The sequence below is a fragment of the Sinohyriopsis cumingii genome, chromosome 17 (assembly GCF_028554795.1).
Source record: "Sinohyriopsis cumingii isolate HCF-2022 chromosome 17, ASM2855479v2, whole genome shotgun sequence".
Classification (NCBI taxonomy): domain Eukaryota; kingdom Metazoa; phylum Mollusca; class Bivalvia; order Unionida; family Unionidae; genus Sinohyriopsis; species Sinohyriopsis cumingii.
In genome coordinates this window covers 55,760,252-55,774,477 of record NC_142977.1, presented here as the reverse complement: position 1 = coordinate 55,774,477, position 14,226 = coordinate 55,760,252, and the positions used below count along the sequence as shown (strand labels likewise).

The following is a 14,226-nucleotide window of genomic DNA, read 5'->3' as shown; positions in this document are numbered from 1 at the left end:
AAAATACAAAATATGATCTAGATAGAAATTAACACAAACTCACATGTTGCCAAGAGGCTCAACATTTTTTTTAAGCCAAACAGAAAGTACAACTCTTGCATAATGCACTAACCACAGCTATTGTTGTTCTTTAATTCTGAATACAATGTTCCATACACCTTAAGCTCTGCCCACCTGGACTTGCGCAATTGGTACCATTATAATGACAATTATGCGCGATATAAATGTAATGGGTACATAATGATAGCTTTATTTTATATAAAAAATTTAAAGTACTTCAGACATACTAGAAAATCTGATATGCATGCACAACTTTGCAAGAACAGAGATTTTGTTACTCTGTCCTTTTGCTGCAAAATGTTATCTACTAGCTTGTCAGAATGTTTGTTTTTCCACATAGATCACCAGCAATATGTTGCATCTTTGACCGGATTTTTGCCATCAAAAATACTAATTTCATGAATATATAATTTCGTATAGTACTTTAAGCTTTTCTTTAATGCATGATCTGAAAACATCTTGCAATCAGTAAGAATTTTTAGAAATATTGTTGAAAATATTTTCCAATCAATCTGCTGTTGATGCTACTGGATCTGCCATTTTCATGACAGCTCGTGAGCTGCAGCCACGGTAAACTAAATGGGCAGAGCTTGATCAAAATTAGAACTCTGTCCATCATGATGTGTTGTAGGCCCTATATAAAAATTGTTCCAATCTGACATTCACAAAAGTTAACATGAAAGTTTTTTTTATTTTATTGCCAACAAATATCAGAAATGACAATACACCGCTCCCTCGATAACTCGCGATCCCGCTTATAACGCGGTGTCCGTCTTGGCTCCCGATTTTTTCCAGAGAAAATGTATTTAAAATATCTTTAACATATGCTGAACATGAAAAAATTACGATAAGAATTGATAAATTAAACCTTATACATTGCTCGTTTTATCATCGAAAATGGTGATTAATGCCCGTAAAAATATAATCCATATTTTGAAATTTACAGGTTCTAAAGAAGAATTAATTTCAGAGATCTCGAAAACTCCTAATTACGCGCATTTGGACGCCAATTTTTGATCTGGGACGCAGAAAATCACTGAGGCGGGAGTCCTCCGTATGCATGTAATAGGTGCGTGGGAAAATTCAAAGACTTGCCGGTCCTGTTTCAGCCACCTGCTTTGTGGGAAAATGTGTTGATCAGTTAACTGTGCTGATATTTACAATGACAGAATTCACTGACTGAAAGACTCTTTGATGTACTGTTGCCGTTTTATAAGAGTACATTGAAAAAAAAAAAAAAAAAAGAACATGATGCAACAGCTAGGCGGCTAGTTCAAAGGCTTTGACTGGCGGCCAAGTGAGAAAATGTACTGATATTTAGTGATTGAATTCAGAGGCAGAAAGACCCAGTTTTAAAATCCTAGCGAGACCTCTGTTTAATGATATCGTATATGTAAGTTTTTATGATAAATAGTTGTCATTATACTGTAAATAAACAGTCTGGTGAAATAGCGATCAATGAAAACTTCTCGTAAATGCTAACAGGTGGCAACAGAGAATGAAATAAACACCAATTAAACGTCTTCCTGTGTGGAAGTCACGTTCTAATCCTTTAATTCCGTTTCAGTGTAAACATTATAATCACAACATATTCTGTTCACTGAAAACATGAAAAGAGTCAATCGACCGTCACATCGAAACCCGTGAGTACTTCTGTGAGAACCTAATTACAAGTACATGCCAGCTTTGTTTTGATCAACAACTTGGGGAAGCGTTTGTTGCATTAAAAAAAAAAAGTCGATTACAAGAGACCTCGGGTGCTGGATTAAGGGTCTTGGAGCTGCCTTTGACGTAAAGCAAACCAGTAACAGAGACAACGACGATGATAATGACTTCGAATGTTTCAGTGAAACTGATGTCATTAATGCCGAGGCTGTTTGGGAGAAATTCGTAGAGACTCATGGTCCTGAGATAAGCGTTTCTCTTGATGATATGGAGGAGTGGATTTGTGCTGACAATGATTGCTCCACACCCGAATGCATGTCAGATGAAACTACAATTATTTCTATAGCGAACAAATTTGCAGCAGAAGACGATTCTAACTGGAGTAACACAAGTGTTGAAAGTGATGCAGACGCAGATGTTGCACCCCCACCCCTCTGCACAGGAAGCAATCAAATATTTTTATATTGCCATAAGGTGGCTGGAGACCCAAAATGTTGACTACATAAATCTCATGCAGTTGAGAAATCTGAGGGATTTTGCTCAGCGGCAGAGAAACCAAGGAGTAACACACAACAAAAAAATTAACTGATTTTTTAAAAAAGTGAATTGATATTTGTCAAGCGTGGCACAAACGGCAAGTATTAACTTGTTCTAATTTAAAATCTGTAAACCAATTAAATATTTTAGTACTGATTAACCCTTGTTCTTTTGTTTTCCATTTTACTATCGCATTCAAATCTATCGTTCGATCGACACTGTTTCTCGAAGAGAGTCCATCTTTTGTATATAAAAAAACTTCTAATTTGGATCAAACAATAAAACTAGAATGTATCCAATTCAACATAAAAATTAGTGACGTAGTACACAATGTGTGAAGTGGTAAACATGTTAAGCGAACAGAAACCACGTGGAATAATGTTTTCGATGATCGCCTCAATATACTGTAAATTATCCTGAAATTAATGTTGTCCTATGAGAAAATAATAAAGTACACCGTTATGAAGAGATATTTATTAACAGTTAATCTCAAAACGATTATAAAGCGAGTATTCAACAGTATAATCTGCCTACCCCCCCCCTTATTTTTCCGTTATGTCGTCAATCACTTTATTGGTTTTGGGCTTATTTTATAGGTCCCTCGATAACTCGCGCCTCACTTATAGTGCGGTTGATGTTTCTGGACCCCGATGTGCGCGAGTTTTCGAGGGAGTGGTGTATTCAGAAAATATCTTGTCCTTAATTCCTGCTACGAAAGCATTCAGTCTATTGGTGAGATTCTTGCTCTATTTGGTGGTAACAAGTTGTAATTCATGGCAGATCAATTTGAACAAACCTGAAATATTGAATTGCATCAACAACAGTAATCAGAATGCTGAATCCCTATGAAATTGTAAACTAGTAATGGATAATTACTGACAACCCTTATTAATCTTTCATTTTCCAAAAACCATGTTTCCCACCTTTATGTACAAGTAGGAATGTTGTCGGTCTCATAATGCAAAATGCACCCAATTTAAATTCATCAATGTTATCCAAAAATTGTTTTTTACTTGATAGCATCCAAAAGAGAATGAGGACACAATACAGCACATGGGTCAATAACATAGGTCAGAGTTGAAGCACCTGTTCAATTCTCTAAAATGGGATTTTGTTGCATCTGGCACGGATAAGGCATTTTCATTGTGGAAACAAAGTTTAATAATAGCGACAGGTGAGGTATTACAGATACTAAAAAAACTTTAGTGAAGAAAATTCTTTTTAAGGTTGGGAACACTCATGAACTTGTCAACTTCAACATTATAATGGCCACGTTTTTCTTTGTTATTGTCTTTATTTTATGAATGCTGAATTACAAATATGAGCAAGTAAATGATGAACAGTTTACAATAAGTTTTGCTCACAATTACCAGTGACGACACTTTATAAGTTTTTTAATCAAACAAGGTCATGCTGACTTCTGACGGTGAGATCATGTTTAATTGCTGAAATGAATTTTTTACAAAAATAATTTTATTACTCGGCAAACAGGATTAAGTTTTAGTGCAATGTTGGTCCATTAGCAATAACATTTAAATTCTTGATCAATTTCTACTTATTATGCATTTCATCATTTAGCTTCACTGATACAGGATTCAAACATTTTCAGCAAATCTTGACACTCAATGTAATAATGCAAATTTTTTGTTAAGGAATTCTATTATCGCAAGCTCCTCTACATTTCCCATTTTATGCAATACCAGCCTATACCTTCCTACTTTTCTGTAAAAGTCACTTTGTCGTGTCCTTTGACTATTCTTTATATAAATATTTTAAAATATAATTTAGGAAACAATATTTAAAATGCCTTGCGTATTTGCAAAAACCTTGTTCAGCCCACAAATGTCTCAAAACATTCCATGAATTTTAAGTGAAAAAACTGGGTTGTAAAAGGATTTATGCATATTATGTAACAAATTCTTAATATTATCGTCAATTCAACAACCAAAATGTAATTAATAACACAACCCACCTCTCAACACTTTTGTCATCTTCAAAATTATCAAGCAGAAACTAAATTTAATAATAAAGTGGCCCTGAAAATGAAACGTTGGCTTCTCTTGACAGGGTACACTGGACAAAAACCAGTCCTTTGAAGAGACTGAAGCTCCACTGGGTGAAAAGAATTTCCAGGAATTAAGACAATTTCTTCCTTTTAAATGACAAGAGTTTAAACCATCTCCGATATTCTTCAGCATTAGCAAGATAATTAGTTGCACACACTGGTACCATTTTCGTTTAGGACTAAGTAGACATAATTAAAAGTCTTTATGTCATAATGCTCAACCATTCAGAGGGAGTAGTACGAAGTGACATGAAGAGCATTAAAAGCCATGTCATCTATACTGCATAGGAATATAGATAGCAATATTTTGAGCAGCCAACTTTCCTGCTGTGGTAACCATACTAGACATAACAAGCCTTCTTATGAAAACTTTGTCAATATGATTTCTGTTCAAGTAGAGACAAAGAATATTTTTAAAAGGGCTACCATGACAGTCATATTAAATGTCAGACTGCCACCAGTAGACATCACAAATTAGTCTCAAAGTGAAATCCTCATGCTGATATGAGAAGCCATTTGGAAGTATCAATAAGAGGATATTCAAACTAAGGCTGTCATGGTGGCCATAATAGATGTCAGATCAGCACCATTTTTATTTAGGACCAACTAAACATCACAAGACTTCATTTAGTAAAACCCCCTTGTTGATATGACAATCCATTCATCAGAAGTAGCAACAAGATTTCCATGATGGCTGCCATGGTAGCCATTTTGGATGTCAGATCAGCACAATTTTTTTTAATGAAAACCCTGTGCCGACATAACCATCCTTGCAAAAGTACAAAATTTTCAAGAGGACCATTGTCCCTGCCATATTGGATTTCCAAGCATCAGCATTTGTGACAAACTTGTGCTTATGGATGCATGGACAACAGACAATTTTAATAAGCTCTTCTGGCCTATGATAAGTAAACTTAGAAAAAGAAGTTTTTTTTTTACAATACCAAAGTAAAGGTACAATATCAAGTTGATAATCCCCAAGATTAATTTTTATCATTTTCAACTTAAAATAAGATTCAGAAGCCATCATCACTGAATAGAAGCCATATTTTACTGGGTAAAGGTCATAGACTTTGAATAACCTCAGAGTGACAGTCAGCATGAGCCCTATCAGACAACTTTTCCGACTGAATGCTTAGTTTTGTGAAATTTGAATACAGTAATATATTTCATTGGTGCCAAGCCCATGTACCATAGACAAATACATTGCCAAGCTAGACCTCTGCAATTCCAATTATTTTAGCAGTAAAATGTTTTTTTTTTTTTACAGTATTTCCATCTGTGGCTGGAGAATATTGTTATTCATTTTAGTAACTTGTCTTAAGGTGTATAAATTCACTCGACACAAAACAATACTCCGCTGGATATATAATGTACTGCTAAACTTTAATGCAATGAATGAAATAACACTTTTGTTTCTGATAAAACTAAAATTTACATTCTTTGCACTCACAAAATTTATCCATAATCTTTATAAAAATGACCTCAACTGTCTTATTCCTTGAATGAATTCACATGCCATTAAAATTAAACTTCTAAAATGAATATGTGGCAAAATTGAAGGATGATCATCTGTTACAAATGGATGCATTCTGCAGAGCACGTATTAAAAATCATGAAGGCATCAATAATCTCCATGCTCCAGAAGAACTTCATCAAAAGCAAGTCCTGAATTGAATAAAACCCTGGAGCTGTGTCAGGAATATTTGTTCATATAAAGTTCAGTGTCTCCCAGGATTGCCCCTGTATGGATTATGTACACAAGCTACAAGTTCAAAATAATTTAGCTGCAGCCAAGTCTGATCATCACAGATTCTCATTAAAACCCTCAAAAGAACATTGTTCCATATAAACATCATTCACTTCAGCGTCCCTCAACTGAAATGAAAAAAAAAATAATACAAAATTAATGAAATATAAGATTAATTTCTGATTACATAAGAACTTTGATAACTCCAAAATCAACAAATTGTATACTTGGCATAAATTGAAAGAGTTCCTGGTTCTGGTGTAGAGACTTCTTTTGCAAACTACTTCCAAACTTCGGAACATCCACAAATTTTTACAACTTGTAAACATTTTTAAAGCCAGTTCATTGAGATTCTTAAGTTCTGTTGCATATGAATAACATTTTACAGGGTGCAATACCTTAGTATATGCAGGTTAATTATCTGAATTTGACCAACACCAATATAATATGATGGAGAAAATGCTAGGGTTAATCTCTTCAATGAAAACTTCAATCTTAAACCAAGCTTCTGCTTGCTTACAATTAACAGAGCAGAGTTGAAATAAAATGTTGTCCTAGCACTCGTAAAATATGATAGTTAAGCAAAACTACATACACATTTTGTTCCAAGTTGGCAGAAAAAAGATCTTGATATGGTGTAAGGTTTAGGTTTGTAAGTATTTATAAGCCATATCAAACAAGTTCTTTCCAGCAGATTTGGAACAATACAAAATGCTCACTTCACCTCAATCTTTACATGGTAGGTGATGAACAAATTTCCATATAAAAGGATCAAAAGCATGATATGTTTAAAAAAAGAAAGCTGTTCAAACATTTTGTTGTATATCAATAAAGTGTACAAATATAACTAAAACCAAATGCACTTTTATGTAAGAATTTGTAAATATCGAGATCTTTGAATTGCTTATCCCTTAATTGGACCATGAACTGGACTAGAATTGATAGCAAACATGCAAAACTTACTGTAAGAAGAAATGTCAATCTCATCTGGTAGTTCTGTTATGTTGACCTCAAATCTTTCCTGTACATCATTTAGAACCTTTGCATCATTTTCATCAGAGACAAAAGTGATGGCCAGACCTTTTGTTCCAAATCTTCCTGCACGGGCCACCTTAACGATAACAACAGATCATTCATCATATGAAAGAAAGAGCAGCAAGTGCTAAGCGAGACAATGCAATCCCAATGATTGTCCGTTGGACATGTTTTTAAGTTTAAAAAGATCCATCTGCTCTTTAAAAAAATTTCATCCACATGGCACAGTAAAATACCATTTAACATCTGGCACCATTTTTTAAAAAGTCCTGACTGGTCCACTTCTCAACTTGAATGTCATTATTATGGATCTGTGCAAAAATCTATCAATTTCAAGAAACGAGTCTGTTTTCTTTGAAAACTGGTCATATACAGTTGAAATAAAAAAAAAGATAAGGAAAGTACATATATGTCTAGAATGGACAAATTAACTTTATTAACACTATTCTTCTTAAGCAGCAGTCTTTCTCTCAAGAATATTTTCAAATTTTTATGACGTGGAGGTTAAGATGATAATAAAAATGACAAAAAATGTTTTATTGATTTTTTATTTTGTAAGCTACTAGAAAAGTGTAGTCCATAAATAAGCAAGCAAAAGATGCAATTATGTTTAAAAAGAAGAAAAAAAATCACGATTAGGCCAAATGCACGATGGTTGACACATGCATATATAGGCACTTTATAGAAGTTCAGGCTCCTAAGGCTTGCAGCACAGGATCTAATTTATTATTAGAATAGTATGTCCCTTGATAAGAGTTCAATTTCTTATTACATTCACATCAATACTGAAAATATCTTACCCTATGAAGGTAGGTGTCGGAATCTTCTGGCATGTCATAATTAAAGACAATGTTGACCCTTTCGATGTCCATTCCACGTCCAAACAAGTTGGTGGCCACCAAGATTCTCTTCTGGAAATCCTTAAACTGAGAGTAGCGAGATAATCTACAAAACAAAATTGCATTCCTCATGAGTAATTATTTCACTTTCTTCCCTACGAAAACTAAGTTTCAACGTTTCAGAGAAACAGTTATCAACAAGGATACCTTCACATATTTATTATACACAAGTTTATGTTTGATAATGTTGATCAATAATGAGTGATGATGAAGACAAAATGGTTGATGTCAGCCACGTTACTTTTTCTTTATGACAGTAGTAATGTACTTCTCAGGATATACTTCATCTCCAGTCTGATGAATAGACAGGGTCAAAAAAATCAGACTGAATATTGTGGTCAATTATGTGTAAAAAGTTGGTCATGGTAACCTACTTTTGATGAATAGTACTCCTAAGACTACTTGAACATGATCACTGGAGCATGAAAAGTAGATCACATTGACCTATTTTAAGGTGGTCTAGTACTTACTCAAGATTCATGTAAAGATTTTAAGCATACAACAGCACCCCAGATACTGCTAAATGTAAGAGGAACGCTTTCATTGGCACATCCTATGCCCATCCTGCATGTCAGACTTTGATGTAAATGGAGAGACATTTCTGTGCTTTCACTGTGACCTTGACTTGTCTTTAGAGTGCAAAACCAACTGGCTTCTCCAATACCCAAATATTATGTTACTGAAATTTTGATTTGGGTCAGTGATGTAGGATCAAGGTTACCATACAAAAGCCATTTTACTTCATTTTATGTCAACTGACCACAAATCCACACATACATTCACACACACACACACACAGCTCCTTACCTTTCCTCCTGTGTCATGGCTCTGTGAATGGCAATGGCTGGGAAATTCTGCTCCACCAACAACTGGGCTAGGGCCATACATCTTTGAACGGACTTCACGAAAATTATCACCTATACGATTTGGACAGAAAATGATTAAAAAATCAAAAGACAAATTTTTCCAAGTTTGCCTTCTTATTTAGTTTGAAGGTTAAAAAAACTTGATGTTGATCTTAATTTTGGGTGTGGATGGATATGATATTCAACTAAGTGGAATAAACAATATATATATATATATATATATATATATATATATATATATATATATATATATATATATATATATGTACACACACACACACATACATACTGAACAGAAAAGTTCACTGGAGAAATGCACAGAAAACCATTTTTTCCATTTTGATTGAACTCATGGTGATCTGCAAAGGCAAAAGCCTTGGACCACTAGATCCTTAATGATGATGATGAAACACACATTAAATAAAAATGCTCAATAAATTCATATTAAATGTAGTCGAGAATCAGAGATGCCCATTGCCAACCAGGGAAATTTGAAACAGGGTAAAAATTCATGTTTCTATTGTAAAATTTGTGATACTTAACACAGCAAAGAAAAATTCCACATTCAGGAATAATAAAATCATTTAAAACCATTACATGACATGTATATGTCCAGCTACACAACACTAATGACAGTTCACAGCTCTGTGTATTCTTTCAATTGTCCTCCAAACTGCTACTGGCCCTTCTCATCTTTGCCAAAAGATCCTTTTCCTTTATCATTTCATGGCAAATCAGGATGGGCTTACAATAATTTGTCCGACATTTTAAAGGCTCAAAAACAAGTTTTACAGAAACACAACTAAACACAAGTTGTAGAAATCTAATTGTAAAAAAAATCAGCACAATCAAGCGAAATGACGTGCTGAGAATAATGGTGTTAAACATCTGATACAAATTACTTGAAAAGACTGGGAAGGACCAAAAAGATTTCAAGTTGTATGCAAGAAACATGCTACATATTACCAATAAAGACCCGAAATGCCTGAAAATACTAGCATGTGGCTTTAACTTCTGCCAAATTTGTCTTTTGGTTTATTTTTTTTATATGAATTTTTTTTATTTTTTTGTATGGTGCTGCACAATTTGTAAACAGACCTGGAAATACGGGACATTCACACCAAATTTAGGACAATGGGCATCTCTGTACAATTATTACACTGAAAGCTGGTTGATACAATTAAAAAAATATGCAAACAAGGACTCTGCAAAGTTTACCCCGATAGCAGGATACACAATGTCCATTATGATGCACATACAAGCATGATCTACTAGGCAAAAGGATGTACAAGAATTCGATTTACCATTTCCTTACAATGCAGTGTTAAAACAATTTCATATTCTTCAGCAGCAACAAGATTTTCATGACATCTGCCACTGTTGCATAGCTGCCAACCCTCCATGCTCGCAATTAGTGAAAATAGGGAAATGTTTTAGGGAATTTTTACACGAATTCGTGAAGCCATCTTGAAGTCCAGGAATATTTGTCGGAATAAATGTTTAGCATGGTCTCCATCTGATAAAGGTAGATTGCGTTTAACAAGAAAACGCACAGTCAATGCTTCAGCGTTGGTAGTCTTTCGTTGAGAGCTGAAATCTGCAAGTACTTAATTTTCCCAACCTCTATGTCTATTTGCTACCAACGTGCATGATGTATTTCGGTGTTTGATGGCTGGACGCATGGCCAATTTTTCACATATTCCAAACTTCATTGCAATACATTTCTTTATCTTGCTGGTGAAGACATTTTCAATATGCAGTGTCAAATGGTAATTCAAATCAATGTTTGTGGCGCATGCGCAGAGCGAAATTCCAATTAGGCCTCAATTTCTCTCAAAAGCATTTGTAAACCTACTCTTATACATAAAGATTACAACAAGCTAAATTGCTTGCTACCAGGCCACCTGCATCAATCAGCTATAGTTGTACTAATATCAAGACCAGCAGTACCAGACCGTTTCAGCAACTACTGGTATCACGACTAGCGCTTAATGGGAAAATTGGTTATTTTAGTAAAGATTTAAAATGGAGAATTCGTAACTTTTTTGCATGCGATGTGAATCCATGAATAGCTGAAAAAGTCACAAAAATTCAGGCCAAAATCATGTGGGTCGGCAGCTATACTGTTGCCATGCTGGACAACGCATCATTCTGTTAAGGATCAATTATAGATATTGAAGTGTTCTGCTGAACGCCCTTTTTCCAAGTAGTTACATTTCAAGATAGCTGACATGCTGAGCATTTTAACTATCAAAATGGCACAATTTTTATTTAGGATCAATAGGACATCAGAATAATTTTGGTGAAAATCCAATATTGATATTACCATCCATCTAGTTTATTATCTTTTCATAATGAATTATAACACGATTTGTAAAATGACTAAAAAATTTAGATACTGGGTTTTACTGGTTTAAACTTGGATGATAAAATGATGTTGGCACTGACCAACAAAAGGGTAAGCAATAAAGTGACCTATTTCCTATATATAAAATGGTGGAACCTAGCATTAAATCCTGGATAATTCAGGTTTCTGTCTGGACAGTAATAAACACAATACCAACAAAAGATCAAAAACATGATAATGAATGATTAACTTCTAACAACAACAAAAAAAAAAAACACCTAATGGGCTTTGCACAAATAAAAATCTATACGAATGTCTCCCTTAAGAGTCTTCTTGGTTAAAGCTTCCTGGTTTTGGTAATTTTCTGTGTATCAATCAAGATTCCTTCTTTGTTTCTCAAAGCTCTAGATGAGATTTTGCGAAAATGCTATTTCACAACTCCACACCATACCATCGCTTCTGATGCAAAATGTTGCATGAAATACCCTAAGAATGTTTCCTGTGAAGTTTTAATCCAAACTGGCAGAGGAGGACAACCCAAGTTATTGCACCAACAGTTTCATTGGCGAGGATATTACAAATTTCTGTTGTCATATATATATATATATATATATATATATATATATATATATATATATATATATATCGATCGATGATTAACTGATAGAAGTATAATTATTCCAAAAATAAAGTGATAAAACTACACCATAAATCAATCAAAGCTGTTAAAAAACTCCAAGGATTAGTTTTTACACAGCACATGACAGGCATACAGTCCACATATTCCTTTCACTTTAACCTCAATTTTTAGTTTAGCTTTTTAATATCAAATTCCAGGACACTGAATGATAAAACATTTTATGGGAGGTTCCCAGCATACCATCATTCAATTTCAAGTCCAGGAACACCTTAAATAATCAGGAGGGTGCTGCAACCCTGGATATCAGGCCATACCATAACTTTATATAGACATGGACCAGGCAGGCTAAAAGTACATTCTTTAGCTGTCTCATATATATATATATATATATACACACACACACACACACAATTGGACACAGGGCAGGCACTTTGTAGTTACCTATAGCTGCAATGTAGGATTTTGCTATCAATTCCATATAGACTGTTCGAGTAACTGAAGTACCAAATACCCTAGAATATATATTAATATACTGAACATTTGAAGGGATTATCGATCCACTATCCTAAAAGAACTTTCAGGAATTCAGGATCAAACAATTTCTTCTTTGTAACTTTGAGTACTGAAGACAGCCAATATTCTTCTACAATTACAAGATATTCGAATTAGCTGATGTGGACATGAAATTGTCACCATTTTCAATAAAACATCACTTAGGGCCAACAAGAGATCATAAGAAGTCTTCTGGTTGAAACACCATGTTCATATTACATTGCTTTGGTGAAACAGTAAAAAAATAATTTAAAGATGGTTGCCATTAGTTCCATTTTGGACCAATCAGACATGACAAGTCTTCAGGTTTAAGCACTATATCAATATCACCAACCACGCAGGAGATGTAGCTATGCCAAGATTTTCAACGATAGTCAATTGTGGCATTCATATTGCAATTCAGACCAACAAAATTTTCGTTCAATAGCAGCTAGACTATACAAAATTTTGTTAGTGCAAACCCCATGCTGATATGATAATTCAGTCAGGACTAAAGACAAGGCTTTCAATAGGACCACAATGAATGTCCGATCAGAAAACTTTCATTCCAGAACCAGACATCACAAGTATTCATTTAGATTTTCAAATGGTCACAGTGACATCAACATCAAGTCTGTACTAATTAAATTAAGAACCAACAAGAATTTTTAAGAAGTCTTTTAGTGAAAACCCTATGCTGATATGACCATCCATTCAGGAGTAGTGACAGGATTTTCAGTACGACTGTCCAAGCAACACTATTTTCATTCATGACCAACAAGACCTTGGTTTGAATGTGTATGAAATGTTTCTACTGCAATCCTCCAAGTTCCTTAGCTTAGCAGTCGTGAAAACTTGTGCAAATGTATTAACAGACAAAAAGACTATCCTGTATGCTTTTCTAATCTCTGACAGCAAATGTATTAACAGACACAAAACCATCCCATATGTTTTTTATTTATATATATATATATATATATATATATATATATATATATATATATATATATATATATATATATATGTGTGTGTGTATGTATGTATATATATATATATACATGCCTTCAATGGGTAGCATCATGTTTAAATGCAACAGTCCTCACAATGACAAATGAGAATGAGCTACATTTCTTTTATACCTGATTGAACTCCAGCACATCTAGCAACTCAAACAATTTCCTGTTCTTCTCATTATCCTTGAGCTTGACGTAGTGCTGTTGTAAACCATGAAGGGTCAACTTCGAGTCGTCATCCACGAACACTTCCATGGGCTACAAAGTCAGAAAGGATTGAACACATGCAGATATTAACCAAATGATACATCAGTACAAAGGCCAAAATCAGATATTCCAGGTCCTTGATTTGCATGGGAAAATACGTACAAAGATCGCTGTCATGTTGAATATCAAAAAGACGTGAATCCTGGGGCAAAGCTATGTGAACTTTACTGTATCCCTGAGGCAGATGAGGAACTATGATAAATTCCGACTTGTTCTTTTCGGATACATACAATCCAAGTTTTAAATATACATAATGAATATGAAGGCAACATGACCTAAATTCCAAAAACAACATGCTGCAAAAAAAAAAAAAAAAAAAAAAAAAAAACACCCCAACTCTGCACAAATCAGGGTCAAAGGGATATTCTGGAGGGTTGCCAGGTATTTTGTTTTTGGGGGTGACAAAATTTATCAAATGGTGTAAAAGGGGTCATTAGGCTCAGGAAAAAATAATATTTTAAGGTCACTGCCAAAAAAAAGGTTGGGATGCAATGATCGTCTTTCTACTAAAACCCAACCAAATGGACTGTTCATTACTGTTACAGACTAAG

The 14,226-nt window shown here is 34.3% G+C and overlaps 1 protein-coding gene across 1 annotated transcript in view; it reads right to left on the bottom strand.

The window, feature by feature from the left end:
* Positions 1-5,694: 5,694 nt before the first annotated feature.
* The window catches only part of LOC149778800 (spliceosome RNA helicase DDX39B), a 30,781-nt gene continuing 22,249 nt past the window's right edge, over positions 5,695-14,226 (bottom strand). The window contains exons 6-10 of the mRNA XM_089939554.1: positions 13,535-13,666; positions 8,819-8,928; positions 7,913-8,057; positions 7,041-7,188; positions 5,695-6,205 (exon numbers count right to left, since the gene is read on the bottom strand). Of these exons, the coding sequence (XP_089795680.1) occupies positions 6,192-6,205; positions 7,041-7,188; positions 7,913-8,057; positions 8,819-8,928; positions 13,535-13,666 (549 nt within the window). The 3' untranslated portion in view covers positions 5,695-6,191. The remainder of the gene's footprint in view (positions 6,206-7,040; positions 7,189-7,912; positions 8,058-8,818; positions 8,929-13,534; positions 13,667-14,226) is intronic.